The following is a 27,108-nucleotide window of genomic DNA, read 5'->3' as shown; positions in this document are numbered from 1 at the left end:
GCAAAAAATGTTGTGGACCGATCTTCTCTCTCTTATGGCATGTCTACCTGGCTCGTTCCCATGAGTCCCCAGTCTTCAGAACAGCCACATCCCTCGTCGACAGCAGCCTCGACGATAAACCTCTACATCCCAGCTTTAGCGTTCATCAGAACTGAAGTATCGTCTCAGCTGCACCTCATATCCTCGACATCGACCTTCGCTTCACAAGCCCTGTCGACAGAATCCTTGACGTTGAAGCATTAGGACCTCGAGCTGCAGCCTCGATGCATCTCGGAACTGACGCATCTTTGACACGGTTCCACACATTGCTCAGAAACCAGTATTAAGGTACTTTGTTCAGCGGTCCAGACTGGATCCCTGTAGCAGAGCCGCACTCCATCGCAGTCGGCCTGACCTTTTGACTTTGTCCTGGACCGGCGTGACAAGATATCCCCAATAGCGCTTTTTGCTTCTTGGCGATATTTTACACTATAAACTTTAAAATTCAATATCTCACATTCGACTTATTGGATGTTTGTCTTTTTGGATTTGTTTTATTTATTAAATTAAGCTCTATTCTTCTAACCTGGAATCTTTTTATGTGATGTTTCACTAATTTACTGTTTGAAGTGTTGCACAAATACTTTTCTTTTCTTTTTTTTTTTTTTTTGTCCTCATATTGCGATAACTGTATGATGCGGAGTATCAGGTATCTGCCTCTAATTTTTTCTTTTTCTCCTTACTGCCCCTCGATCTCTCTTATCTGGGGAGTTTTGTCATCCTCCTGATGATCTTTAGAGGAGTTTCCTTCACCCGTTACATACCATAACCTCTGATTTTAGGGCGAGGGGAGCTAGTCACATTGACCACTCAGCAAGTACCGTACTTGTCCACCAGAGGATGAAATCACGTTAATCATTGGACTTGTATTTTGATCTTACTTGGGGTTTAAGAAATTTACGAAACTTTCCCAGAAATTATATCTCTTACATTTGTTACCCTTCCTGTCAAGTTTATTAATTCTTATGGCCGAATTCAACCATTCTGCATGAGTTGGACTGGAAGACCCTATCCATTTAATGCAAATTTCCCTCCTTGCAAGTACTATCAATACAAAAAGAAGATTTTCTTGCCCTTTTGTTAGACCCCCTACATTTGCTGTATCTTCAATCCCAAAAAGGGTAAGAGTGGTACTTACAGTTAGTTGCTTGCTCAGGATAATGCTCATGGTCTTACCAACTTCGTCCCAAAATTCTTTCAGTTGGGGGCAGTTTTTAAACATGTGGATGTCGTCTGCTTTTTCTTCTCCACATTTTGGGCATTTCTTTATTCCTGCGTTCTTAAACTTGGAAAGCTTTCTTGGTGTCCAGTAAGCCCGATGAATGGTGTATAAATGGTTCCTTTTCAAGGCCGCGGATTTCAAAGTGGACCAACATTTCCCTACGGATTTTTCCCAAATTAGGTCTAGGTCTGCTATTAGTAGATCCTTCCCCCAGGTTTGTGCCTCTATGTTGAGATTTATGTCATTGGCCTTAATCAGAGCCCAATACCATTTAGCCACTTCCTTTGGTATTGGTATTGCTTTGACCATTTCTTTTTCCAAACTTTCGTATTCCCGGTTGTTAAGGGGTAATGTCTTGGCCCAACTTAGGATCTGATAATATTTGAATTTGGATAGTGTGTTATTTGTCAACTCTTGGAGCTCTGACCATGATTTCAAGTTAGATCCGTTTAATATTTGCCCCCAATACTTTACGTTGGCTCTTTTTAGAGGGAGTGCTAGAGTGTCTTTAAAGCATTCAGGGGTTCCTGGCGAGTTCCAGATGGGAGCCAGTTGGCTATAATACGGGATTTTCAGGATTCCTCTGATTTGTGCCCACATCTTTGCCGCTTCCCTTAAGATCTTTAGTTTTATTTTTTTGAAGTACTTGGGATGTCCGAACTTATACAGGACATGGTCGTCTGATTCAGTGATCGCTTGTAAGTACCTCGGATAGTTTTCATGACTCTTTAGGAGCACTCTGATGTTCTTAAATTGAAAGGCTCTGTGGTATTCTACCAAGTCCGGGCTAGCCAGCCCTCCATCTTTCTTCCCCCTCCTTATTTTCTTCCAAGCAATCCTCGTGCTCTTCGCAGCCCATATAAAGCTTGTGATGTCTCTTTGCGCCTGGATTAGTACCGTTTTCCCAAACTCTAACGGTATTGCGTTAAATAAGAAAGTAAACTTTGGTATGATGGTCATCTTGACTATGTTTGATCTCCCAATCAGACTTAGTGGTAAAGAGGCCCAAGTCTTGAGCAGTTTCCTTACATCTACGGCTACCTTGGTCAGGTTGCGTTGCGAAATCTTTCTTATATCATGATTCACTAGGATTCCTAGGTACCTAATTTCGTTCTTTATGTTGTGGCTTTTAAAACAGGTATTCCATGTCATGATCTCTGTTTTCGTTTTATTTACCAGGTACCCTGAGACATTCCCAAACGCTTCTATAATTTCTTCGATTGTGTCCTTGGCTCTCAGGTAGTCGTCCGTAAAGATCATTAAGTCATCCGCATATAGTGCGATTTTCTTTTCCCATGTATGATGTTTGAATGGAGTAATTTCTTTGTTGATTCTTAACTTGTTCGCTAGCGGCTCAATATATAAATTGAAGAGCAAAGGTGAAAGGGGGCACCCCTGCCTTGTTCGTCTACTTATATTTATATTTTCCGTAAGACTTCCATTTATTAGAACCTTGGATCTTGGGGCTTTATATATTTGCTTTACCATGTGAATGAAGCTTTGTCCAATATTGTTTTTGGCCATTACTTTCTCTAGGAAGGCCCAGTTGACCCTATCGAAAGCCTTAGCGGCATCAACTGTGAGTATGGTGAGAGGAGTTTTCTCGTATGTTGCAATGTCTATTGCAGTTAAAAGTTCTTGTGTAACTTCGTGCAATTGCCTCCCTTTGATGAACCCTTTTTGATCCTGGTGCAGCAGTTTCGGTAGTACTTTCCCTAACCGTGCTGCCATGATTTTGGTAAAAATTTTATAATCTGCGTTCAGCAGTGAAATCGGGCGGTATGATTCGCATCTGGCAGGGTCCTTTCCTGGTTTTAGGATGATTGTGATTATGGCATCATTCCAAGACTCTGGAATCGCTTCATGCTGCTTAAGAATTATGTTGGCTAGTTCAGTAATGTGTGGAAGTAGAATGTCTCTTAGTACCAGGTAGAATTCATTCGGTAAGGCGTCAGGCCCCGCTGCCTTTCCTTTTTTCAAACTCATGATGGCATCAGCCACTTCACCTTCAGAGATTTCTTTGTTCAGGTCTTCCCTTTCTTCATCCGTAATTTTTAATAGCGGAACGTCTTCCAAGTAGGAGTTAATCAGCTTGTCTTGCGGGTTTGTATTTTCCGTATAAAGTTCTTTGAAGAAGTTCCGGAATTCTTGCCTAATGATATTTTCATCAGAGCTTTGCCCTGTTTGATCATCCTGAATTATACTTCTCACTTTATTTCTGGCTTGATCGGTTTTAAGTTTCCATGCAAGCCACTTTCCACAGCCCTCGCCATATTCATGTTTTGCTAATTTGCTAGAGTCCCATTTCTTTCTCAATCTTGCTTCCAAGACACCTTCAATCCCATCTTTCTGTTGCTGTTTTTGTAGAAAAAGTTCTTGTTTCCTAACTTCATCTTGTTCCATAGAAATGGCGAAGTCTAAGGATCGAATATTGTTTTCCAAATCTGAAATCTCTTGCTTTAATAGCTTGTTTTTACGAGCCCCTAGACTCAGCAGTTTACCCCTTAGAACAGCTTTAAAAGCATCCCATGTGGTTTGTTTTGTGGTGCCTATCGCGTTTAGTTCAAAGAAGTTTTTTGTTTCAATTTCCAGTTGCCTTATAATCTGTTCATCTTGTAGCAAGGCTCTCTACTGTGAATCTTCTTTCCATTTCTTTTGTTGTGACCTGTAATAGAAGTTGTACAGCCGAATGGTCCGACAGATGAGCTGGTGTGTGAGAAACTTTTTTCACATTTCCTGTCATTTCACTGCTGACCAGAAAGTAATCAATCCTTGATTTATGCCCCAGCTTTTTATTATGCAGGGTGAAGGGGTGCCTGTTTTCTCCTTTTTTTCTCCAGATGTCAACTAGATCAAGATCCCTTTTATAGATCCCGATCCACTCTCTCATTTTTTTCAGGTTAGTCTGTCTCCCAGGTGGCGATCTATCTAGTCTTAGGTCCATCACTAGGTTGAAATCACCTCCCAATATTATGGGAGAGGGGGCTAATAGTAACTGCGAGTATAGTTTTTGCAGGGGGTCAGCGTCGTCAAGATTAGGCCCATAGTAACCTGCAATAGTAAGGGGAGTGTTACCAATTTTTATGCTAGCTATAGCCCATCTTCCTTTACTATCTACCTCTGTAGAGATTACATCTGCTTTTAATGACTTTTTAAAGATTATCGCTATTCCCTTGATGTTGCATTGTTGTGTAGTGCATACATGGGAATCTACCCACCATAAGTTCTTGGTTATTTGATCCCATTCATTTTTTAAGAGATGGGTCTCTTGCAGTATTATAATTTCACTTTCTGTTGTTCTAATGTATTCCAGGATTTTATTCCTCCTACTCTTTGTCCTAAGGCCATTTACATTCCACGATAATATTTTAACGTTTCTACTTGCGCTTCCCATTAATATTGTTCATATTGTTCATCTCTTTTTCGCTTTTCTGCACATGCACTGCCTTATTATTTATGAAATATAACTCCATTTTCTCCTTGCCTGTACTCTCGCAAATGAGGAATTTTTTGTTTTTTTCCCTATTTTGCTCCCCACCCATTGTCGTGAAATTTTTATGTTTTCTTAAGTGTGTTTTAATGTTACCCTCCCCGGGGAAGCCTCCATCTTCTTTTCCTTCGGTTATCCTCGTAACCCTTTTAGCTTCCCGTTCCCGTGATTCTTGTCTTTATACAATTAAAAAAGAGTCATTTGATTGCTATGCACCTTCATGATTTATACTTTGACCTTAATTGTGTTTTGCTTATATATGTTTTTTTCCCCGTTTTTCCCCTCATTGGGGGTTGCTTCGTAATCTATATGTATTGTTTATGTGGGTTCCCTTAAATCTGAGGTTCCTCTGAACGCATTTGTTCTTTCATCAGCTCTATGAGGGCTTTCACTTCTTCTGGCTCTTTTAAGTTTCGCATTTTGTTCCGCCACATTATGCGAAGCGATGGTGGAAATTTCATCTGCACCGTGGCGCCTAGTTGTTGGAGTTCCGGCATTAAATTTCCCAGTTCCCATTGTCTGGTCTGGGAGGCCTTTGACATGTCGGACCTTATTCTAAAAGTCCAACTATCTTTATTGTAAGTTCCCTTTTTTAATGCCTCTCCCAGGATCCTGTCTTTCAGCACATATGTTTTGAAATTGACTAGGATCTTCCTTGGGGTTTTCCTCTCCTTGCTCTTTCCAAAGGGATCCCTATGTGCTCTCTGTATATCTTCTTCCAGTATTGTTTGTCTTTTTGGATTTGTTTTATTTATTAAATTAAGCTCTATTCTTCTAACCTGGAATCTTTTTATGTGATGTTTCACTAATTTACTGTTTGAAGTGTTGCACAAATACTTTTCACATTGCCTCGAAGTTAAGCCTGGCTGCCTTGTGCCAAGCTAACAGAGGGTGAGCACAGGAGAATTTAGAGTTTGCTTTTGCCTTACCCTGACTTGGATTATGGTTATTGCTTTATCATGGCTTATAACCCAGTCATATTCATACATGATTCAACTCCCACAGGGGGAGAGAGGGGGGGTCTCGGGGAAAATATTTAAAGACCAAGCCAGTTTCAATCCCCAATTCTATTTATAAACAACACAAGAAAAAACTGGTGGTCTAACAAAGAGAAAAGGAAAAAAGGAAAAAAGGTCACAATACAAGGTAATGGTAAATCATATACTTATATGACAGCTAATCGTGGTGAGATGATCCTGACATAAGAACAACTTCATGACAGAAGAAACCCTGAGGAGGGGAGACAGAAAATGAGGATTTCCATCAACTGCCCTTCGTGGCCAGTGTCATCATTTGGAACTCCAGAAGTGCCCCTGTCACCTCAGCTCTTCTGGCAGCAAGCCAAACGCTAGTGAACTAGGCGTGATGTAAGGCCAATGATAGACAAATGACAGGCTGAGTATCTCAAAGAAGTATACTGACCAGACTAGTCAACAGAAGCAGTGCAAAGATAGAATTGTGAATATAAGTGAATTAAAAAAGTTCAACAGTAGTCCGAAATATATTTATTAGTGACCACTGGTGAGCTTATTAAAAAACACAGTGTCGGTTTTGAATTAATCTACTGAAAAAATGGTCTACTAGTTTCAGCCGTGATGGGCATAAGGACCCCGGCTTTCTCCAGGACCTAGTTATAAAAGCTACTGCATTTAAGTGTAAGTTTTGAAACAGTGAAAACAAAACAACAAAAGGAAAACCACAATGTAATTACAAGTGCTCAATCACAATACCTCTACACCGGATGATAGGTTATTCGGCCCGGGACCTCTAATGGCGGCTGTCGAGGAGGAAACGCTACCTCCCCCTGCCTCAGGATTTTTCCCGAGGTATCGACGGAGAGGTGAGCTTTTTAATTTTGTAACTATCTCTGTGCATTCAGCAGAGACGCTTTTACAGCGCGCTTTGCTTTGACATCGAGGGGTCCGTTTTTAAGTATATTTGCCACCAGAATTTCATTTCCTTTGCATGGCAGGTCCTGAAAGGGAACAACTCGGTCTTCTTAGAGAGAAGACTTAACTTTATTCCCTGGGCCAGGACCAGTTTAGATAGATCGACATTCAGCCTGCCTTCCCCCGTGGTGGACATTACAAACCTATCTCATGACTCTTCGTGGAAGGGACAATTGGCACACTTTCAGATTTCTAAATATCCTTACTGAGTTAAATTCCTTGGGAAGGATCCCCATACTATTACGAGGAAGCTGTTTCTATGTATTTGGCTAACAATCCATACGTTTATTACTGGGGACAAATGGTATTTTCATCTTTTCATTTTAAGAATCAGCCAGCACACACAAGGCCATCCTGTCCTCATATATTTGGACAGGACCGATGGCTGATAGGTGTGTATATATACATATATATATATTCTTTTAAAAATCCTATTTTGCAGGGCGGTGCCTCCCTTTGACCTGAGTCAGTGCCAGGTGAGGTGAGGTTTGTTACTTCACATTGGATAGGTGAGTGAATAACTATTTTTTAAATTGTATTTTGTTATCACAGAACAGGTTAAGAGTGAGTGATTGACATGGTATGCAAGTGCTCTTTTCTGTAGGTTTGATGTTTGTTTTATCTCTACAGGTATGAATAACCTATCATCCGGTGTAGAGGTATTGTGATTGATCACTTGTAATTACATTGTGGTTTTCCTTTTGTTGTTTTGTTTTCACTGTTTCAAAACTTACACTTAAATGCAGTAGCTTTTATAACTAGGTCCTGAAGAAAGCCGGGGTCCTTATGCCCATCATGGCTGAAACTAGTAGACCATTTTTTCGGTAGATTAATTCAAAACCGACACTGTTTTTTAATAAGCTCACCAGTGGTCACTAATAAATATATTTTGGACTACTGTTGAACTTTTTTAATTCACGTATATATACACGATTCTATCTTTGCACTGCTTCTGTTGACTAGTCTGGTCAGTATACTTCTTTGAGATACTCAGCCTGTCATTTGTCTATAATTGGCCTTACATCATGCCTAGTTCACTAGCGTTTGGCTTGCTGCCAGAAGAGCAGAGGTGACAGGGGCACTTCTGAGGTTCCAAATGATGACACTGGCCACGAAGGGCAGTTGATGGAAATCCTCATTTTCTGTCTCCCCTCCTCAGGGTTTCTTATGTCATGAAGTTGTTCTTATGTCAGGATCATCTCACCACGATTAGCTGTCATATAAGTATATGATTTGCCATTACCTTGTTCTGTGACCTTATTTCCTTTTTTCCTTTTCTCTTTGTTAGACCACCAGTTTTTTCTTGTGTTGTTTATAACCCAGTCAACCAGTAACCCAATTTCTAACATTTGTGATCTACCCTACCAAGTGGTACCACTCCAGTCCTCGACCCTTGAAAGTGGGCCTAAGGTGTTTCACCTGCTGAACTGACGCATCCTCTGTTGAGCGACGCAACCCTGAGCAGAACCAACAAATTTCCTTGGCTGAGTGTTGCATCTTCAAGCAGAACTGACGCATCGCCGCTGTTGTGTAGATTGGACCCTTCGCAAAAAACTACCATTGCTGCTGCATCCTTCATCCTGGGACTGATGCGTCGCCTTTGGGACCTCCACTACGCAATGCTTTTCCTGGCACAAGCTCCTCGCAACCCTCATCGTCTGCAGCCTCATCACATCTCGGAACCGATGCATTGCCTCTGCTGCGCAATGCATCTTTGACACGAATCAACGCAAGTGCTCCGCAACCAGGATTTAAGGTACTTTGGTTCAGAGGGCCTAGCTGGGTCCCTGCAGCTGGCCTGTACTCCATTGCGGTCGGCCTGAACCTTTGACTTTGTCCGGGTAGGGCGAACCAGATGTCCTAAATAGCATTTGTTGCTTTTTGACACGATTTTACCTAAAAACGTTTAAATTTAAAACCTCCCGCAAATCACTTGTCCATAGTCAATGAAGAAATTCAAGCTCTCTCGTCCAAGGCAGCAACAGAGAGGATACCTGCATCAGCGATCAAGACTGGCTGTTATTCCTGTTTGTTCCTGGTATCGAAAAAGGACGGTGGCCTTCACCCCATCCTAGAACTTCGCCCTCTGAGCTTCCTACTCCAGAAGGACCAGTTTAAAATGCTCACGCTGGCCCAAGTTTCTGCTGCCCTGGATCCAGGTGACTGGATGGTGACACTTGAGGTACAGGACGCATATTTTCAAATCTCCATCCTGCTGTCCCACAGGCCTTATCCCTGGTTCCAGTTAGGCCAAGACCTCTTTCAGTTCTGCATATTCACCTTTAGCATGAGCAGTACACCTCAGGTGTTCACAAAGGTGAGAATGGTGGGATTCACAACCCATCTGCAGAGGTCTTGCCATATCTCGACCACTGGCTACTCAAGGGGGGCTCTCCTCAAACAGCCCTCAACCATCTCCAGATGATACCAAAATTGTTAACATAATTGGGTTTCTTCATCAATGTGCTGAAGTCAAACCTGAGTCCTTCATAGTAACTCTCTTTCATCTGAGCCTTCCTGAATACGATCCTTTTTCCACCAGTTCCTCCTCAAAGAGTCAAGGACATTCAGGCTATGATCCCTATGTTTCAACCTTTGACCTGAATCTGAGTGAGAGTGTGTTAGAAATGGGGGTCCCTAGTTGGCAGAGGTAGGTACCTTTGACCAAGTAGGGGCCCTTGCTTGTAGTCAGGGAAAGGGGGGTACACTCCTGGATAACCCCTGCTCACCCCCTTGGTATGACCCCTGCTCACCCCCTTGGTATGTTCCATCATCCGTCGCCAGGAGCATGCCCACTTTGTACCTCTCTAAGTGGGGCTTCAGGCGGTTGACTTCCTGGCCCCGCAAATGGTTCATAGGAGAACGCAAGTTGCGCTCCACCACCTCTAATGGTCCGGTCCACTTATCCTGGAGCGCACAAGGCTCCAAGGGGGCCATGACCCACACTTTCTAGCCAGGCTGAAGCTCGATCATAGTGGCATTCTGATCATACCACCGCTTCATCTCTTCCTGGCTGGCTTCCAGATTCGGCTGAGCGCTTTGCCTGAAACGCTTAGTTTGTTTCTGAAGGCCAGCATGTAGCTATATACATCCTGGGGAGGTTTCCTGGGAGCTTTCTCCCAGCCTACCTTTACCAAACTCAGAGGTCCTCTCATAGGGTGACCATCCAGCAGTTCAAAGAGACTGAACCCTAAGGACTTCTGTTGCACCTCTCTGTAAGCAAAGAGAAGGCATGGCAAGAGGATGTCCCAGTTACGCCTCATGTGTTCCTCAAGACCCATAATCATACCTTTGAGGGTCCTGTTCAATCTCTCAATCAACCCATTACCCTGGGGGTGGTAAGGAGTGGTGAACCTATAGGTTACACCACACTCCTGCCACAAGGACTTTATATACTTGGATATGAAGTTGGTACCACAGTCTGACACCAAACTCTCTGGGGAACCCCACGTGGGAGAAAATCCCCATCCATGCACGACCCACCGCAGGGGCCATCACCAACCGGAGAGGGATGGCTTCCGGGTAACAGGTGGCATGGTCCACCAAGACCAGGATGAACCTGTTGCCCAAGGCTGTCTCGGGCTCCAGAGGATGCTCAATGGTAATGCCCACCCTTTCAAAGGGGGTGCTGACCACAGGGAAAGGCTGGAGAGGAGCCTTGTGCTTCCTCCCACTCTTACCGATTGCCTGGCAAGTCTGACAGGTCCTGCAATGAGTATCTGAACTCTTGCACATTTGTGGCCAATTAAAGTGGGTGACAAGCCATTCAAAGGTCTTGTCCTGCCTCAAATGTCCTGCTAAAGGCACATCATGAGTTAGCCCCAGTAGGAAGGCTTTAAAGTGCTGGGGTACCACCAGCACACAGGCTGACCGAGGCTCAGCAACCTTAGGCTCACTATACAGGAGACCATTCTCCCAGTAGGTCCAATGTGATCCAGACTGATCACCTGCTGCCTGGTTTGCAGCCTGTTGCCGCAAACCCACAAGAGAAGGGCACTTCTTCTGCTCCTCACAGAATCCTTCCCTGGATACAGGAGTCCATCGTCCCAATAGATTTTATGGGTGCCACTAGCTTTCCCAGCAGCCTCAGCAGCAGCTTGCTGTCTGAGGGGTTCAAGAGAAAGGCAGTCCAACTACGCCTGACTCAGATCAGCCCTGGAAGGGCCCCCTGTCCCAAGAAACTCAATCTGATCAGGCTCAAGCTCTTCTGGGACAGTTCCTTCTTCAGGCTCACAATCAGCTTCCTCAGAAGGCTGATCCTCCCTCTGAGTCAGGGGGGAAGGCACTGCCTTAACCCTACTGCTCCTTTTCCTGGTAGACAACTGATCCATTATTCCAGAATCCAGTGCCTGTTCAGTGTTAGACTTTTTGACCTGTGACCTAGTCACTGCAAGGACATGTGCTGAGATTCGTAACATTTCTGTATGGATCCTAAACTCCACTTCAGACCAGGCTGAAGTCTCTAGGTCATTGCCAAGCAAGCATTCAACAGGGAGGTCTTCACTGATCACAACCTTCTTAAGGCCAGTTACCCCTCCCCAGGAGAAATTAACAACTGCCATACTATGGGTGGTAGTGACGTTGCTAGCAATGATCACTTGGTAAGTCTCTCGAAGTATGACTTGTCCAGGGTCCACAAAGTCTTGTATCACCATTGTGACACTTGCCCCTGTGTCCCTGTAGGCCTGAGCTTTTTTCTCATTAATTAAAGGTGTTTGTCTGTACTTGCCCAGGTTACTGGGACTCACAGAGGACGTCATATCCATGCCTCCATCACAGATCAAAACAGCTTGAGTTGGTACACTGACTAGGCCAGAGTCCACCTCAGATCCCAGGGTTAACCCTATTACACCCTTCTGCTGAGAACCAGGGAGAGGGGTTGGCCTAACGGCTAAGGCGCTCGACCTCGGACCTGGGGAACTTGGTTCGAGTCTCGGTAACGACGCCAAAAACCCCCTGTGATTCTGGGCAGATCACTTAATCTCCCCGTGCCTAAAATGAAGGTGTGTCCTCATGTAACGTAACTGGTGCTATGTAAAGCGCTCTGATAACTGATTCAGTTCGGTTCTAGTTCGCGCTATATAAAACTCTGAAAAAAAAAAAAATAAAAACACCACTTGTAACTGTACTAGGGGGAACAGTTGCCTTAGGGGCAATGGTGGCTGGAGATGTCTCCTTTTTGGTGCACTCACTAGTCCAGTGAGTATTATTCTTACAAACTTTGCACCATGGTTTCTTTGGACCTTCTTTCATTTTAGATTGGGGACCCCACCATTAGAAGCTTTTTGGGGACCTTGTGAAGACTTCTGGTCTTTACCTTTCTCCCCACCCTTTTGATCTTGCTTCTTCTGGACACCACCTTGGTTCTGTACCTTTTGTTTCACCCTGGTTCTGACCCATTTGTCTTCCATTCTTGGGGAGGGTTTAGATCAGAGTCAATCAGGTGCTGATGCAACAGCTGGTTCTGACAGTTATTAAGAATCTGTTCTCTCATGATTAGATTATACAAACCTGTATAGTCCCACACTTTACTGCCCAGCAACCAGCCCTCCAGAGCCTTAGTAGCACAATCAACAAAGTCAGTCCAGTCCTGAGTCTGTGCCTTCTGGGTGTCTCTGAACTCCAACCTATACTATTCAGTGGTAGGCCAAATCCATCTATCAGAGCACTCTTCGGGACATTGTAATTTTCAGCATCCTCTTCTCTTACAGTGAGGAGTTTGTCTCTACCTTTGTCTGCAAAGGAGAGTCACAAGATGTACTGCCCACTGCCTCTGGGGTACCTTCTGTACTTTGCAGGCCCTCTCCAGTGCAGTAATCCACCTGTAGATGTCATTCCCAGTCTGATAGGGAGGGACAATCTTGCTTAGGTTTCAATGGTCATAAGACCTATCCCTACCACTAGGGATTTTGCTGCCACCATGGGACTCTAGTCCCATATTTTTTCTCTCTCTCTCTCAAGAGCTAGGGTCTCTTTTTCTAAGGCTACTTCTTGTCTCCTTATCCTAAGCTTGGCGTTACCTCTTCTCAGGTGAGGTACGCCTCCTATGAGAAGAGGCAGAGGACCCTATAGATGTACCAGAATGAACATACTCCTCCGAAGGAGACCTATTCTTTCTTGGCACAACACTACCCCTACCTGGACAAGGGTGGATTCTCTCTCGGGAAACATGGCGCCAGCTAGCTAAGCGGCAGCGCGTTCCTCTAAGCGTTTTTCTCTCTCCCTCTCCCGGTCGTTGTCTGCTGCTGATGCGTGCTAGGAAGAACTAAACGAGGTTTTCCTATCGCCTCTTTTTTCTTCGGGATTGTTGCCGCGAGAAGCTTGCTGGATGTGTCCCGGAGCTGCTGGTGAGCCTGCACGTCTTCCCCGTCCCTCCCTCCTGCCGCGCTGGGCTGGAGCCGCCCTGGAGCTTAGACGCAGCCGCAGAGCGGCGGCCCACGGTTTCCTCTGGGGCAACACTGGCAGCATCAGAACCAGTGTCGGAGCCAGCAGCGGTGCCGGCATAGGCGCTTTCTTTCTGCGGGGGACGAAAGGAGGGTCGGCTTGTGCCGGGTAGAAGGAGGCTATTGATGCCTGAGACTAAGCCAGAGGCGGTGTTCATGGACTTTGTGAAGGCGGTAAGAGTGTGTCCCCCCCTTTGCAGGAGGAACCTCACATATCTGATTCTGACTTAACAACTGAGGCTGCCCCCCCCCTTTCAATTACTAGTTCGAGTAAGAAGGGGGGAAGGAGGACAGGAAAACGGGCTAAGTGCATCCAAATTATACAGATAGATGCCCCAACACGTGGTTTGGAGGTGAATACTGGAGAACAGGGTGCCCCTGAAGTCGTGAATGCTACACCTCTGGGGAGGGTCACTAGATGGGCCAAACAGCAGGAGGGGACCTTTTCGGGACAAGACACTCCCTTTCAGAGTTACCAAGTGAAGGTGAGGAGCATAAGGGGAGTCAGGAACAAAGGTCCTAACAAAGATCTCCCGAAAAATAACGCTGTTCGGATTACCCCCTCCCTACGCTCCTTTTTTAAGGTCCAGCTCCAGATCTTGAATATCATAAATCAAGAGGCACCCACGGAGTTGCATAGCCCCATTTTCCCTTTCAAAATCACTACCTCCAAAGAGCCTAAGGCGCTCCCTGAAACACCTTACACTATGTTTAAGTCTACGTCTACAGAGTCCGGCATCAACCCTATTACTACTGAAAATCTCACGAAGTCCTTGGCATTACCCTCAGTGTCAGCCAATAATTCGATAAGTCCTGAAATTGTTACGCAACTTATGCAACTTACACTTCCATCCTCAGGGCCTTGTTTGACGGAAGCTTCTGGAGTTAGCGGTTCAGAAAGTGTAGCCGGGCCCTCGAGAAAGGCTCTCTTTGCCTCTTTAAAAGCGGACATAAAACAGGGTTTTATGCTGTCAGCAGATAATCAGTCTGAGATAAGAGCAGCATGCGATATTTTGGAGAAAAAAGTGGATCTATTGAATACAAGAACTGAATCTTGCCGCTCGCAGCCGTGACTGAGGGCTTATCTGTGTTAGAGCTCACCGTTTACCTTGGGACCACTTCCACTTGTGTCCCGTGACTTATCGCTGATTTGGGCAGGATTTTAACTTTCAGAGCGGGACTGCAAGGACCAGCAGTCACAGCGCGCGCTCATCCGCCGCAGCTGGGGCCTCTTCCCGCCCCCTACCTTCCAGCACTATATCACGGCTCGCGGCCCCCGCTTCGCGGGAGCCGCTCGCAGCCGTGACTGAGGGCATATCTGTGCTAGAGCTCACCTTTTACCTTGGGACCACTTCCACTTGTGCCCCGTGACTTATCGCCGATTTGGGCAGGACTTTAACTTTCAGAGCGGGACTGCGAGGACCAGCAGTCACAGAGCGCTCTCATCCGCCGCAGCTGGGGCCTCTTCCCGCCCTTCCAGCACTATATCACGGCTCGCGGCCCCCGCTTCGCGGGAGCCGCTCGCAGCCGTGACTGAGGGCGTATCTGTGCTAGAGCTAACCTTTTACCTTGGGACTACTTCCACTTGTGCCCCGTGACTTATCGCCGATTTGGGGAGGATTTTAACTTTCAGAGCGGGACTGCGAGGACCAGCAGTCACAGCGCGCTCTCATCCACCGCAGCTGGGGCCTCTTCACCTTCCTGTATATAGTTGTAACTACTCTCGCGCACCGAGGGCGCGCGCCGGGCGAAGCCCTGGCCAAGGGCGGGCCCGTTTCAGCCCGTTACAGACCTATTAAGACCGGACCGGGCCCCCCCTCTGAACCCTTGGATTCTGCGACCTATAGTTGGAGCCCGATTCCTCTGTAAGTAGAAACTACAGGAATATTACATACCACCATCATGCCTGCACGTGACAGCAGGAGGAAGGTTTCTACAGGGTCTCTGTTATTGGGAACATTAGGCAATTTTATAACAAGGACTAACTCCGTCATCGATCAAGGGATAATAACCTTGATGGAACGGCGGGTCTCGCAAGATTTGGAAATGGCCACAAGATCTTCCATGGGCCATCTTGCCAATGCTCGCACACCGGAAACTAATAAACGAATCAATAACATGAATATTGAGGTACTTTTACACAGCCCACCAAGTACCCAAGATTTGTTTTGCTCCTTACCTGTGCTTAGTAGACCCTCTCTAGTAGATAGAGAGGTTGCCCAGACAGCACTAACGGAAAGCTCTCCAAAAAGACAACACACTAGGCAACTGCGTGAAAGACGGGAAGGTGCTATACCAAAGAATAAGCGCCCAACGGTGGCTAATGTAGGAGCCAGAAAAGCTAAACTCACTAAAGGGCAGAGCAACATTAATACAACTTTCACACAAACAGCGAATGATCCACTAAACATTCAGAGTATATCTGTTGAACCATCTCCGGAACTATTAAGTCGAGACTTGCGCTCCGAAGATGGTGCTAACACTATAGCTAGAACAGAGTTGGATGAGGATTCCCTTTTAAATAAAATGGAGGCCCTGTTGAGGTCCACTCTTACTCCCCTGGAAGTAAGGCTCTTACTTATTGAACAGCAGGTTTGTAAACTTGAACTAGCTTTAGGTTCTGCCAAGGACGCTAAGAACACTAAAACGCCTTGTTTGGGTACCTCCCGGTCAAGCTCTTTATGTGATGTACAGGCAACTCACCAGCTATTGCCCACTACCAATCAAACTTGTTTAAAACCCCCTGTCGTGAAGGCAGTGTCTACTTCGTTAGAACCGCCAAAACCCCCTAATACTTCTGGAAAAGGAGCTACACCGCTTACAGTAAGACAAAAAAAGGGTGAAGGGGGGTCGACTGGGGGGGTACCCAGGGGGGTCTGCCATATTGATCTAACACCAGAATGCAGCCCATATGTGATAGTATTAACTGGAGTACCAGAATTAAAAGAGCCAAGCCAAGAATCATTTGAGTGTCTCAAAAATAAAGTGACATTTTGGCTCAATACAAATAGACCTTTACCGTCACATTTAAAGAGCAAAATAATGATGGTACGTAGAACAACCGGGGTGGGAACTAGTCCAAAAACCATTCCAGGGGACTGTGTACTGGTAAATTTCAGAGATCCCAGCATTGTAGATTACATTTGTTCCTGGAATAACTGAAATCATAAAGTTGGGTCCTCGATGGAATCTCGACCATTGTCGTATTTCTATCCTCCACCTAATTTGCAAGGTAGTGGAGAGGCTTGGACACTTGTAACACACCATATCCGGGGCAGGGTAGAAAATCATCGATATGGCTTATTAAATACTCAGAGCCACCTGCCTTTACAAATAGGTTTTGTTCCCTAGAAATGGTGGACTGACTAAAATCGAGCAAAGATAATACACAAGATATTGGTGTGGGAAAAAGTAAGCAAAAGCCCCTGGATCCCTGTAAGAAAATAAGGCTGAGTCCTCGGATGGACCAAAACATTGAAAACAACTTGGTAACTTTAGACATAGGTGCACAAACCACTCATAACACGACGGATACAATAGGTAACACGGGTAACACTAATATTACGGAGAATAATTTACGAACCTCCTGCAATTTGTCGCTCACACTCCTGGAGGGCCATCACAAGCAGGCTTTCTTGCCTGATGGCCAAGAGTTTGGTGATAAGGGAGATTCCATCACTTTCTTATCTTGGAATGTGGCGGGATTATCTAACAGGATCCAATGTTTTTACCCTTTCTACATAATATTTCTATTATTTGTCTCCAGGACACATGGGAAAGGGAAGAAATTCATATTAGTGGTTATCGTACCTCTCATACCCCCGCTGAGCCAACTATTAGGGGCAGAAATAAAGGGGGTCTTTGTATTTACATTTCGAATCTTCTTAAAGTTACTGTTGGAAAATGTTTGGCAGCCTCAAAATATTACCAGTGTTTGGAGCTTAAGGTGTCAGGAAGTGAGATTTTTATTTTGATAAACTTCTATAATAATATTCCAAAGACCGAAACAGCTAACGTAGCCGAAGGGCTCTTACATAGCATACAGAAATCTGATGGAGATTATTTTTCGGGGAGCTGTGTTTTATGGATGGGTGATTTTAATTGTTTATTATGCCCAATGAGCCAAACAGGTACATGTGGTTTGGTTAATGTTAAAGGTGAACCCTGTACCCATTTTTTACATACATTTGTTGGGAATATTTTTAATGAGTAGTTGTCCGCGCTGGACCTGGGATTCGTAAATGAATTATGTATTCCCCAGGTCGCCTTTAAACCCACATTTAATGGCAGGGGCTGTAACTAGATTTTGTTCTGGCCTCAAATAGTATTGCTTATAAACTTCTCGACTTTAAAACAGATGATATCGCAATCAGCGATCACTATCCAAATAGTTTTTCGGTAACTGTGGAAACAATGAATAGAAATAACCATGATGTAACTAATAATTTGTATAGCTACAGGATAAATTTAGCAAAAAAATTGGTTATACTGTAAAATGGAGCCCGCCACCTTTGTCCAGAACTTAATAAAAAACAAGTATAATGATTTTATGGTTTGCCTTTCAGAAATGAGTAATTGTGCTTCAGTTACATCGGCCTTTTGTAATATTACAGATGAGATTAGTAAAGCACTAACCGGACCAATGAAGAAAAACTCAAGAGATAAGGCGGAGGGATGGTTTGATTCAGAATGTAGTAAGGCCCATGCAGTTCTAAAATCGGCACTCAAAAGAGAGACGAAAAGTATTACTGAGATTAGAAATGCTAGAACTACATATTATTCTGCAATAAAAAAGAGAAAGAAGGAAATAAAACAGGAGGCATGGGACGTTCTACACCAAGCCTGCCTCCAGAAAGATAATACGGGATTCTGGAAGGCGGTGAATGCTCCATTCTTTGCAGATAGAAAAACAGATACTATAGAATTGGCAATAGAAGAGTCTACCTGGGTTAATTATTTCACCGGATTATATAAAAAGGATTATTTACCGGGGAACACTCTTGTGGAAAACTGTGGGGCGGAGGGGAATAGTGTGCAGGGACTCTTCCCATTAGACATTGACTTTGAAATATCTGAGGTGGAAGTAGCTATTATGGAGAGCTCCGGGGGTAATGCCCCAGGGCCAGATGGGGGTCCCTGTAGATATATATAAAACTAATATCAAATTATGGGGCCCCCTCTTGACAAATGTTTTAAATGGTTGTAATAAAACAGGGTTTATCCCTACATGGCAGGAAGCCATTGTAGTCCCTATTTTTAAGAAAGGGGACCGCAATGACCCAAAATGCTACAGACCAATTTCATTATTGGATTCTTTGATGAAAGTAGCGGGGAGGGTTATTTTAAATAGACTTCAGCTATGGGCGGAAGAAACACGCGCCCTCTCAAAATTTCATATATGGTTTTAAAGTAGGGTTAGGCACAGTGGAACACGGTTTAAATTTAGCTATAATTATTGACAAACATGTGGTGGCAAAAAGGGACAAGCTGGTTTTAACATTCGTGGACTTAAGCTTGGCCTTTGACTGCCTAAGTCATGAAATTTTATGGGACACTCTTTTAGAGCTAAGTATTGGATTAAGCCTGCTTAATTTTATCAAAGAATTATACCGAGGTGCAGGTGCAAAGGTACGCTTTGGGACTAAGGGGGAGTGTACCTCTAAATTTCCCATAAAAAAAGGAGTCCGTCAGGGATGCATACTTGCGCCTTTTTTATTTAATTTATATATTAATAGCGTAGCATCCCATTTAACACAAGAAAGACAGGATCATCCACAAATTGGAGGAAACCCAGCCCCAATTTTGCCTTACGCGGATGACGCGGTCATTATGGCAAGGACGCAAGTGGGCCTTCAGAGATCTCTCATTGTGTTCTCAGATTACATGGATACGAGAAGCCTAAAAATTAATACTAGTAAAACCTTCACTATGTGTTGTTCTAAAAAGAGTAACGTCTATTGTAAAACTTTCTTGGGAAACACAAGGATAGAAACAACAAGTACATTTTCCTATTTAGGGATCAACTTTGACAGGAAGGGGACATGGTCGTCAGCTGCCAATACGAGGAAATTAGCCTTCTCTCGTGCAATTGGAGCTGTGTGAAATTTTTCTATTAAGTTAGGGGGACGATCGGTAAATATCTTACTGGACATTTACAAATCAAAATGCGTGTCCACTGTAATATATGGTGCGGGGATTTGGGGGATTACAGACACGAGTGAGTTCCAGAAATGTGAAAACGCCTTCCTCCGCTATTTATTAGCTGTCCCTAAGTCCACTTCCACATAAGTTTGCCATAAAGAATTGGGACTAGTTTATGTATCTGATCTTATTAAAGTGAGTCCCATTCTGCTGTGGCATAATGTGTGGGTATCTGAGGAAACAGAACTGAATAGGGATATTATTCAGGACTGTTTGAAACTCCAGGGGAGTACAAAAATTGAATGGATTGCGTATGTTAAAAGTTTCTTAAGAGTCATTGGACATCCTGAATTCTTTGATAGTCCTCCAACTTTAGCAGCAATTTCAAGAAAAATCTGAAAGAAATTTGTCTTAGTCACTTGGAGAACAAATGATGGCAGTTGGAGGGCAAGAAGAGCTCAGTTATGGAAAATCAAATAATGCTCCATGGCATACAGCAATACTTAGTTTGTACACGGAGTAGTTACACCCGGATGCTGTTAACTCGTTTCGGGGGGGGGGGGGGGACTTTTTTAGATTGTTGACCTTTCCTGACGTTAACATCTGATCAAAAACACTGATCCCGTGTCCCTGCGACGATGTATCCCAACAATCAATGATTCATTGTATTTTGTTTTGCATATTTTACTCCTCCGTTAGGAAAAAGTACCTAATTGTCCTACTGAAGAAATGGGGTTTGAGACAATGTAGACCTGCTCTATTGAGACTGCAAATGTTAGAGGATGAGGTAACTATGTATACTGTATCCATGTTTTAAAAAGTATGATGAGATATAGATTGACGATGAACTGATTTATTCAGTTGTAGTTTCTAGCCAACATTTGAATTCTTTTTATGTTTACTGATATTATTACTTACTTCAAGTTTATTTATATTATTATTTTCTATTACTTATTGTATTATTTTCTTGTGCTTTTATGGATTCTTGATTTGAAGCCGAATAAAGCTATTTTTGAATTTGAATTTGAATTTGAACTGAATCTTTGGAGGGCTCTGTAATGGAGCTAAGGCAGTGACGCGAGACGGGATTGCGGAAGTGCATCATGAAAATTAAAAAAGTACCATCCCATAATATGTTGGACTAAAATGGAGAAAATTTAAAACAATTTGGCCTGTTAAGGAAGTGTATCTGAGAACCAATAATATCAGTTGACTTGCTGCAATATTTGAAGTGGAGACATCTATATATAAATTACGAGGCCAATGTGGACCTTTTTGAAAATTTACTGTGGGAGAACTTAGCTACTTCCAAGTATAAGGACTCACACATTTTGGAATGACAGCACGAAGGTGCTGATATTTAGTCCTCCTGATTCTGATGTCCCCTGGGAATTGATTGCGTGATATCTGGATAGGTCCTGAGGAAGGTGGCTTATACAACTGTTGTCCGCCGAAATGCGCGTCGACCTGTTGCGGAGTCTCTTGGTTTTTTCCGGGACTCTTATACTGGCAGGAGCATCGTCTTGCCAAGAGTTACTCAACTATGTACAGATAGTGTATGAATGTAGTAGTGGTGAGAGTGTGTATATTTGTGTATTTACTTTCTTCCAGGGGTCATTTATAGATAATTTTCTTTTAGGAAATATTCTTTATTGTAATTTATTCAGAAATGTTGTATGTTTGATTGTAAAAATAATTGTATTGATATGAAGATGAACAATTTATATTAAAAAATGAAGTTTTTGGAAAAAAATGAGTTTGATATATAAAAAAAGAAATGAGTAAATGTATATGAAATATTTAAAAAGTAATGAGAAGAATTGAATTGTCACTATTGCCTTCTTAATGTTCATAAGTTTATTGTAAGGCATATGAACTAAGTTAATGGATAAAAGTACGTAGGTCGATGAGGGAAATATTTAGTATTCTGTGTTTTTTCATACCCCTCTTTTCCCTGACCCAGACTTATTGCAAAGGGGGTCCCCCATGTTTAGCTTTAGATATGGAACCCAGCCCAGTATGCCTGACTCCACACCCTTGGAGTGGCAGGCGATCAAACCAATGGCAGCACACTGTGTCCACACACAGTGTAACACGCAATACAGGATCCTGTAACATCACCAGTAACCATGCTGTCAATCGTTGTGCAAGCATGCCTGGGAAAGAAGAATGCCAAGGATAGACAGACCAGTTTGAGTTCAGGGCTGCTGGAGCTGGCGTGTTAGGAAGTGTGTTGAAAAAGGAAGCAACCAAAGAACTGAGGAGTGCAAGAGTGGTTTGCAATTTAAGCACAGTCATGCACTGTAATTATTAGCCATTATTGGTATGTTGTGTCTATCTTTGGTATTAAAGTATCCATCAATTGCATAATGGTGGCCATGTTTGAAATACTTGACATTATGGTGAGAACCCAGGGCCTGTAATGGTGCATAGGCATGTGACGCAGAATAAGTCCATACAAGGCAATTATATATATGTAAAGGTGATGAAAACGACAAGCTGAAATCTAGACCAAATAAGGTTGCTAAAAAAGAAAACTTTGATGCAAGAATAATATTTGTTTCAAAATATTACAAATGTATTTTTGGGTGAATAACATAAACATAACATAACGTGTATTTGTAAAGCGCACTTTCACCACTACGGGTATCTTGCCGCTGAATAACAGATGTTTGTTGTTACCCAACTCAATGTGAATGTAAGTGTGTTTACGAAAGCTATTTGAGAGCAAAATGTGAAGAGCTGATATTTGGAGATTAAATATATTTTGGCAATGCAGCCCTTTTAACTGATAGTTTAATGATAATTCATGCTGTAATAGGTCAAAGTATTGCTGATGCTATTTCCTTGATGCCGGGGGCATGGCTGAAATTGGGGGTTATCATACTGTAGATTTATTTAATATTGAGAACCTGTATGTTCAATTACTGCTCGCAACCCAATCTGATGCATTGAGGTGGTCCTTTCTGATAATCCTGAATGGATCGGCCATTAACATAATCCTGTGTTATGTGGTCATTTTTGTAAAACGAATACTATTTGTTGGTAGCTCAGGATATTTTTCATTGAGCTTAAGTAGTTTTAATGGAAAATATCAACGACTCCTTATGTTCTAAGATATTCAGAAATAGAGTTAAATGTTTCGTCCTGCATGTTCTTACTGTCACTTTGCTCTATTCGATTACCCGTCTTGGATCTTTAATGCTGTGCTCTGTCTGGATGCCTACCCACCTAAGTGTAACAAAATATGTAAGCTTCCTTCTGACTTTTTTGTCATTTACATTTGGTGTGTCTCAAATTAACATTTTGTTTTCCCCTGTCAACAGCCTTCGTCCAGGAGCTCAGGAAAAGGGGTTCCCCGTAAGAGTCACTGGAGTCCTCTCACCACCAGCGTTTCCAGAGACATCCCTCTAAGCCATGAAGCCTCATTCTCTGGAAATTTGAAGACAATTAAAAAAAATGTTCTTTTACGGTTTCAGTAATGCAAACGCAGAATAGAAATTGATATGACATTTCAAGGTTGTGGGGCTAGGGGAAAAGGGAAGACCAATGGTGAACCATTATGGGCAGAAGCTCCAAAATTAAGAAAAGAGAAAAAATTGGCAGAAAACACAGGCAAAGTAACGAGAGGGGCAAGAATCTTACAGTTGCCATTGCGTTGTAAATTTTCTGCCACATGCAGAAAGTGTGTTCTCTTTCCAGACTCCTCTCCATGATGCCAGAAGGGCAGTGTAGACGCATGAATTAGATTTGGGGAGGGTTGGACACCGGCCGAGTGCCAAAGATTCAGAGATTATAAATCCAAACATATTGAGCTTTGGCTACTTTTACTGTTGCCCTATATATAAAAGTTCAGTCCCTGTAATTATTGTTTAGATCGTGTTTGTACTATCATTTAGATCGTGTTTGTACTATAATTACACAGAAAGCACCTAATATAATAATTTCCATTGCCATTTACACACGAAATCTCAGCATACCACACTCTTGAAGAGCCATTTTTAGGTCTCGCCTGTCGATGCGCATGCGCATCGAGCAAGCGAGACTATAGGGGCTCATCCACTCTTTATCCACACTGCAAGGAATCGTGGCGATTCCTTGCAGTGCCCGTGACTTTTAAGGTCAATGCGCATGCGCATTAAGCTTATGCGCATGCGCATTGACCTTAAAAGTCACGGGCGCGTGCATGTCCGTCTTTGTTTACCCGCTCCGCCCCCTCCCGCCGTGTCGCCTTGCCTACTCTCTTCCACAGCCTCCCCCAGCTCCGCCCCCTCACTACTTGATTGCACGGCCGCTAGGCCGTGCCTCCCCTACTCTCCTCCCCCCTCCTCCTCTCCTCCCCTGCCTGCCTGCCGCTAGCCTTGCCTACTCTCTCTCGCACCCTCCCCCAGCTCCGCCCCCTCACTACTTGATTGCACGGCCGCTAGGCCGTGCCTCCCCTACTCTCCTCCCCCCTCCTCCTCTCCTCCCCTGCCTGCCTGCCGCTAGAAAGCATGGGATACTGTGCTGCCTTAACTATTTGCTATGGCCATGTTAAAATCAGAGCCAAGTCGTAAATATACATTTTTCCACACCACTGTTTTTTCGATAAAAACGTGATTATTCACAGTTTACGCTGCTAATCCGTGACCAAACAGACAATATGAAGCTCTGAGTCTATTCTCTTCCTAGCGTGCTGTGACTGCCTCCCCCGCTGTATCCCCTCACCCCCCCCCCCCCCCCTGCTGTATCCCCTCACCCCTGGTCTCTCCCCACGTCTCTCCGTTGCTCTCCCCTCTGCTGTCGCTCTCTCTCTCGCTCACTCCCCGGCTCTCTTCTTGCCTTGCTGCTGCTCTGCCTCTTTGTGTCTGATCCCAGGCTCACATGTCGGAGCTGGCAGCCCCCGCGGCTAGTTCCTATCTGTGCGACAGCATTTTTAATTTAACACAACCGCCTTTGATGTTTTCAAATATTTATAGCCAGCTTCAGAGCACTGCAGAAGTGTTTCCATTCAGATGGAACGGCTCGGCTCGCTCTCCTCGTGCAGGCCCTCTTAAACTCGGATCCCGCGGGATTTAGTTCACGCGAAATTCTCTCCGTGTCTCGTGCTTTTCTGTCTCTTTAACTTTTACTTTCCTTTCACAGCCTGTCATATGTTGTTGGACTCTCCCAGAAATAGCTAATGGATCGAAATATCAGAATATACAGAAAATCGAAAACTGCGACCAAGAAAAGCTCGTGCTGAGAAGTAAATCTTTAAATCTAAGAAGGACTTTGCGTGCTTTACAAGTGTTTACAGGGGAACAGCGTAGAACTGCACAGTTAATTTGATAGTACAAGCACATGCAATGGATGCACTTATTTCATATCTGTTTAATCCGTTCATTTTAATTCCTTTGGTCGCTTTAGTTCTAGTCATTATTTCTTTGCCTCTCCGATTGCGCTCTTCAATTACCCTCCACGCCCACAATTTATTTTTCTCATTCTCTGTAGTACTCTGCCAATTCTCACAATGTCTACCATTTTTCGAACCCCGCCTCCCCCCTCCCTCCCAGCCTCCACAGTTTCCGCTCTTCCAATATTCTGAATATTTCTGAATTGTTTCGTTTCTCTCCCTGTATGGAAGTGTGAAGTTTAGAAACTACCTGAAAACGTGGTTATTGAAGCAGGCTGTACACTCACCCTCAACCCCTCACTCACCCTCACTCTCACTCATCCTCACTCACCCTCAACCCCTCACCCTCACTCACCCTCAACCCCTCACCCTAACTCACCCTCACCCTCACTCACCCTCAACCCCTCACTCACCCTCTCACCCTCAACCCCTCAACATCAACCCCTCACCCTCACTCACCCTCACCCTCACTCACCCTCACTCACCCTCACCCACCCTCACCCACCCTCACCCTCACTCACCCTCACTCACCCTCACTCACCCTCACTCACCCTCACTCACCCTCACCCTCACTCTCACTCACCCTCACTCTCACTCACCCTCACTCACCCTCACTCACCCTCGCTCTCACTCACCCTCAACCCCTCACCCTCACTCACCCTCAACCCCTCACTCACCCTCACTCACCCTCACCCACCCTCACCCTCACTCACCCTCACTCACCCTCAACCCCTCACCCTCACACAGTGCAATAGGTCTCGGAGCATTTGAGTTAGAGCTTTTAGAAATGTTTATGGCTTTTTTTTTTAATTCTTTAGCATTGGCTACAGGAAACAAAAATGCTAAAGATTTACACAAAAACCCATAAACAATTCTAAAAGCACTAACTCTAATGCTGCGAGACCTATTGCATTTCCAATGCTTGTTCATATGGGCATAAATGAGCAAATGTATTGGTTGTTGGAACGGTCTCACCTTTCGTTTATTTAAATTGCTTTTTTATCAACCTACTCTATAAACTGAGCAAAGTCAAGAAAATGACTGTATGGTTGTTTAGAGCAGGCACAAATCTAGAATCCTGTGGAACCTGACTTTCAACGAAGAACGTTAAGCTGTTTGTCTCTTTGTATAAATATTCCCACAACCCACTGCCATTCTGTCCCGTAATCCCTCCCCTCTGTACAGATAATGTGATGGCGCTGTGTTTTGATGCTTAGCCTACAGGAATAACTACACAGAAAACTAAGCTATGAGGTAGTCTCACAGTTGTTTACTCTGTCTTTGCAGAATGGAGGTTTCTGGAGGAACACTCCCTCCTTTCTTCCCTGCCCCATCTTCCCGTTGCAATTGAAAATAGCTTTACAAATGTGTGATATGCAAGGAATTAGGGTTTGGCATTGATGTCAGTAGACCGCTGCTCAGCTATGTCATCGAGTTCAAGTTTGTATTTTGAACTTCGGAAACATGGCATGTGTATTGGTCTTTACCTGAATTAAGGATTTCCCTTTGAGACCCAAACGTTCTTCTCCTAGGAAGACCAACCCAAGGTTAAATGGGAGTAGTCTTAGTTAGCTGACAGTTTGGTGAGTAATGCTATGATCCCACTTTGTCTAGACATTCCAGGTCACAGTATAGTTTTCTTAGCCGGTCTTTCACAGAACACCGAAGTGCAATACTTTCATTCTATCTTTGTAATTCAATGAGCTACACATGCTTGAGGGGGATACTTTCTAAATGAGATCCTGATAAGCAACACGGAACATCTCATCACTTTTCCCCTTTATAGCAATATGTGGTGTTTGCTATAGTCTCACATGACTGTATTTGTACAATAGCTGACCCCACTGTTGTACCTATGCATATACTTTTAAAACGGAGTAACGTGAACTGGTTTAATGCCCTTACGCGATGGCCTGTCTCTGGATTAATCATATTCTAAGCATGGTATAGACTGGCTTCTAGTAGCCAGACTGCAGCATTTGTGATTCGCTTCTCTTAAGGGCAGTCAGCTGAATTTGTCCTGCTTTGACGCATTTAGGGACTAGAGATTTCCTGCCTGTGGTATTAAACCTGCGTAGCCCTCTTTTAGATGTATTCTGCAGTGCAATAATCTGGAATGTGGTGCCTCTATTTATTGGTTTTTCCTACCTATTTACCGGATAGCTGTCATATGAATGGTGCTGTCTTTGGTAAAGTGTTTCTCTTGCCTCTACCCTGAGTAGAGAACATCTACCATGTACCTTGGTAGTGAGATTACCACCTTCTCAAACTCTTGTCTCTCTTCGATTTTCTGCTGTTTTTCAACTGAAACAATTGTGCAATCCTTTGTTTTTCTGTCCAGAATCAGCACTGCTGACTGGTGCTCTTCACCCCCTTACACCGTCCGTCTGGCGCACTCACGTTTTAATAATAATGTACTTGTGGGACCTTCCTTTGTATGACTCACTGGC

The 27,108-nt window shown here is 43.9% G+C and overlaps 1 protein-coding gene across 2 annotated transcripts in view; it reads left to right on the top strand.

The window, feature by feature from the left end:
• The window catches only part of VASP (vasodilator stimulated phosphoprotein), a 1,498,863-nt gene extending 1,475,717 nt beyond the window's left edge, over positions 1 to 23,146 (top strand). The window contains exon 13 of one of the 2 annotated variants that reach the window (XM_078660889.1): positions 22,611 to 23,146. In XM_078660889.1, coding sequence (XP_078517015.1) covers positions 22,611 to 22,648 — 38 coding nt within the window. In that variant the 3' untranslated portion in view covers positions 22,649 to 23,146. The remainder of the gene's footprint in view (positions 1 to 22,610) is intronic. The other variant, XM_078660888.1, reaches the window with a different exon arrangement.
• Positions 23,147 to 27,108: the final 3,962 nt, after the last annotated feature.

The sequence above is a fragment of the Lissotriton helveticus genome, chromosome 9 (assembly GCF_964261635.1).
Source record: "Lissotriton helveticus chromosome 9, aLisHel1.1, whole genome shotgun sequence".
In the NCBI taxonomy this organism is placed as follows: Eukaryota; Metazoa; Chordata; class Amphibia; order Caudata; family Salamandridae; genus Lissotriton; species Lissotriton helveticus.
Note: the sequence above shows the minus strand (reverse complement) of the source record. Positions and strands in the feature narration are given on the sequence as shown.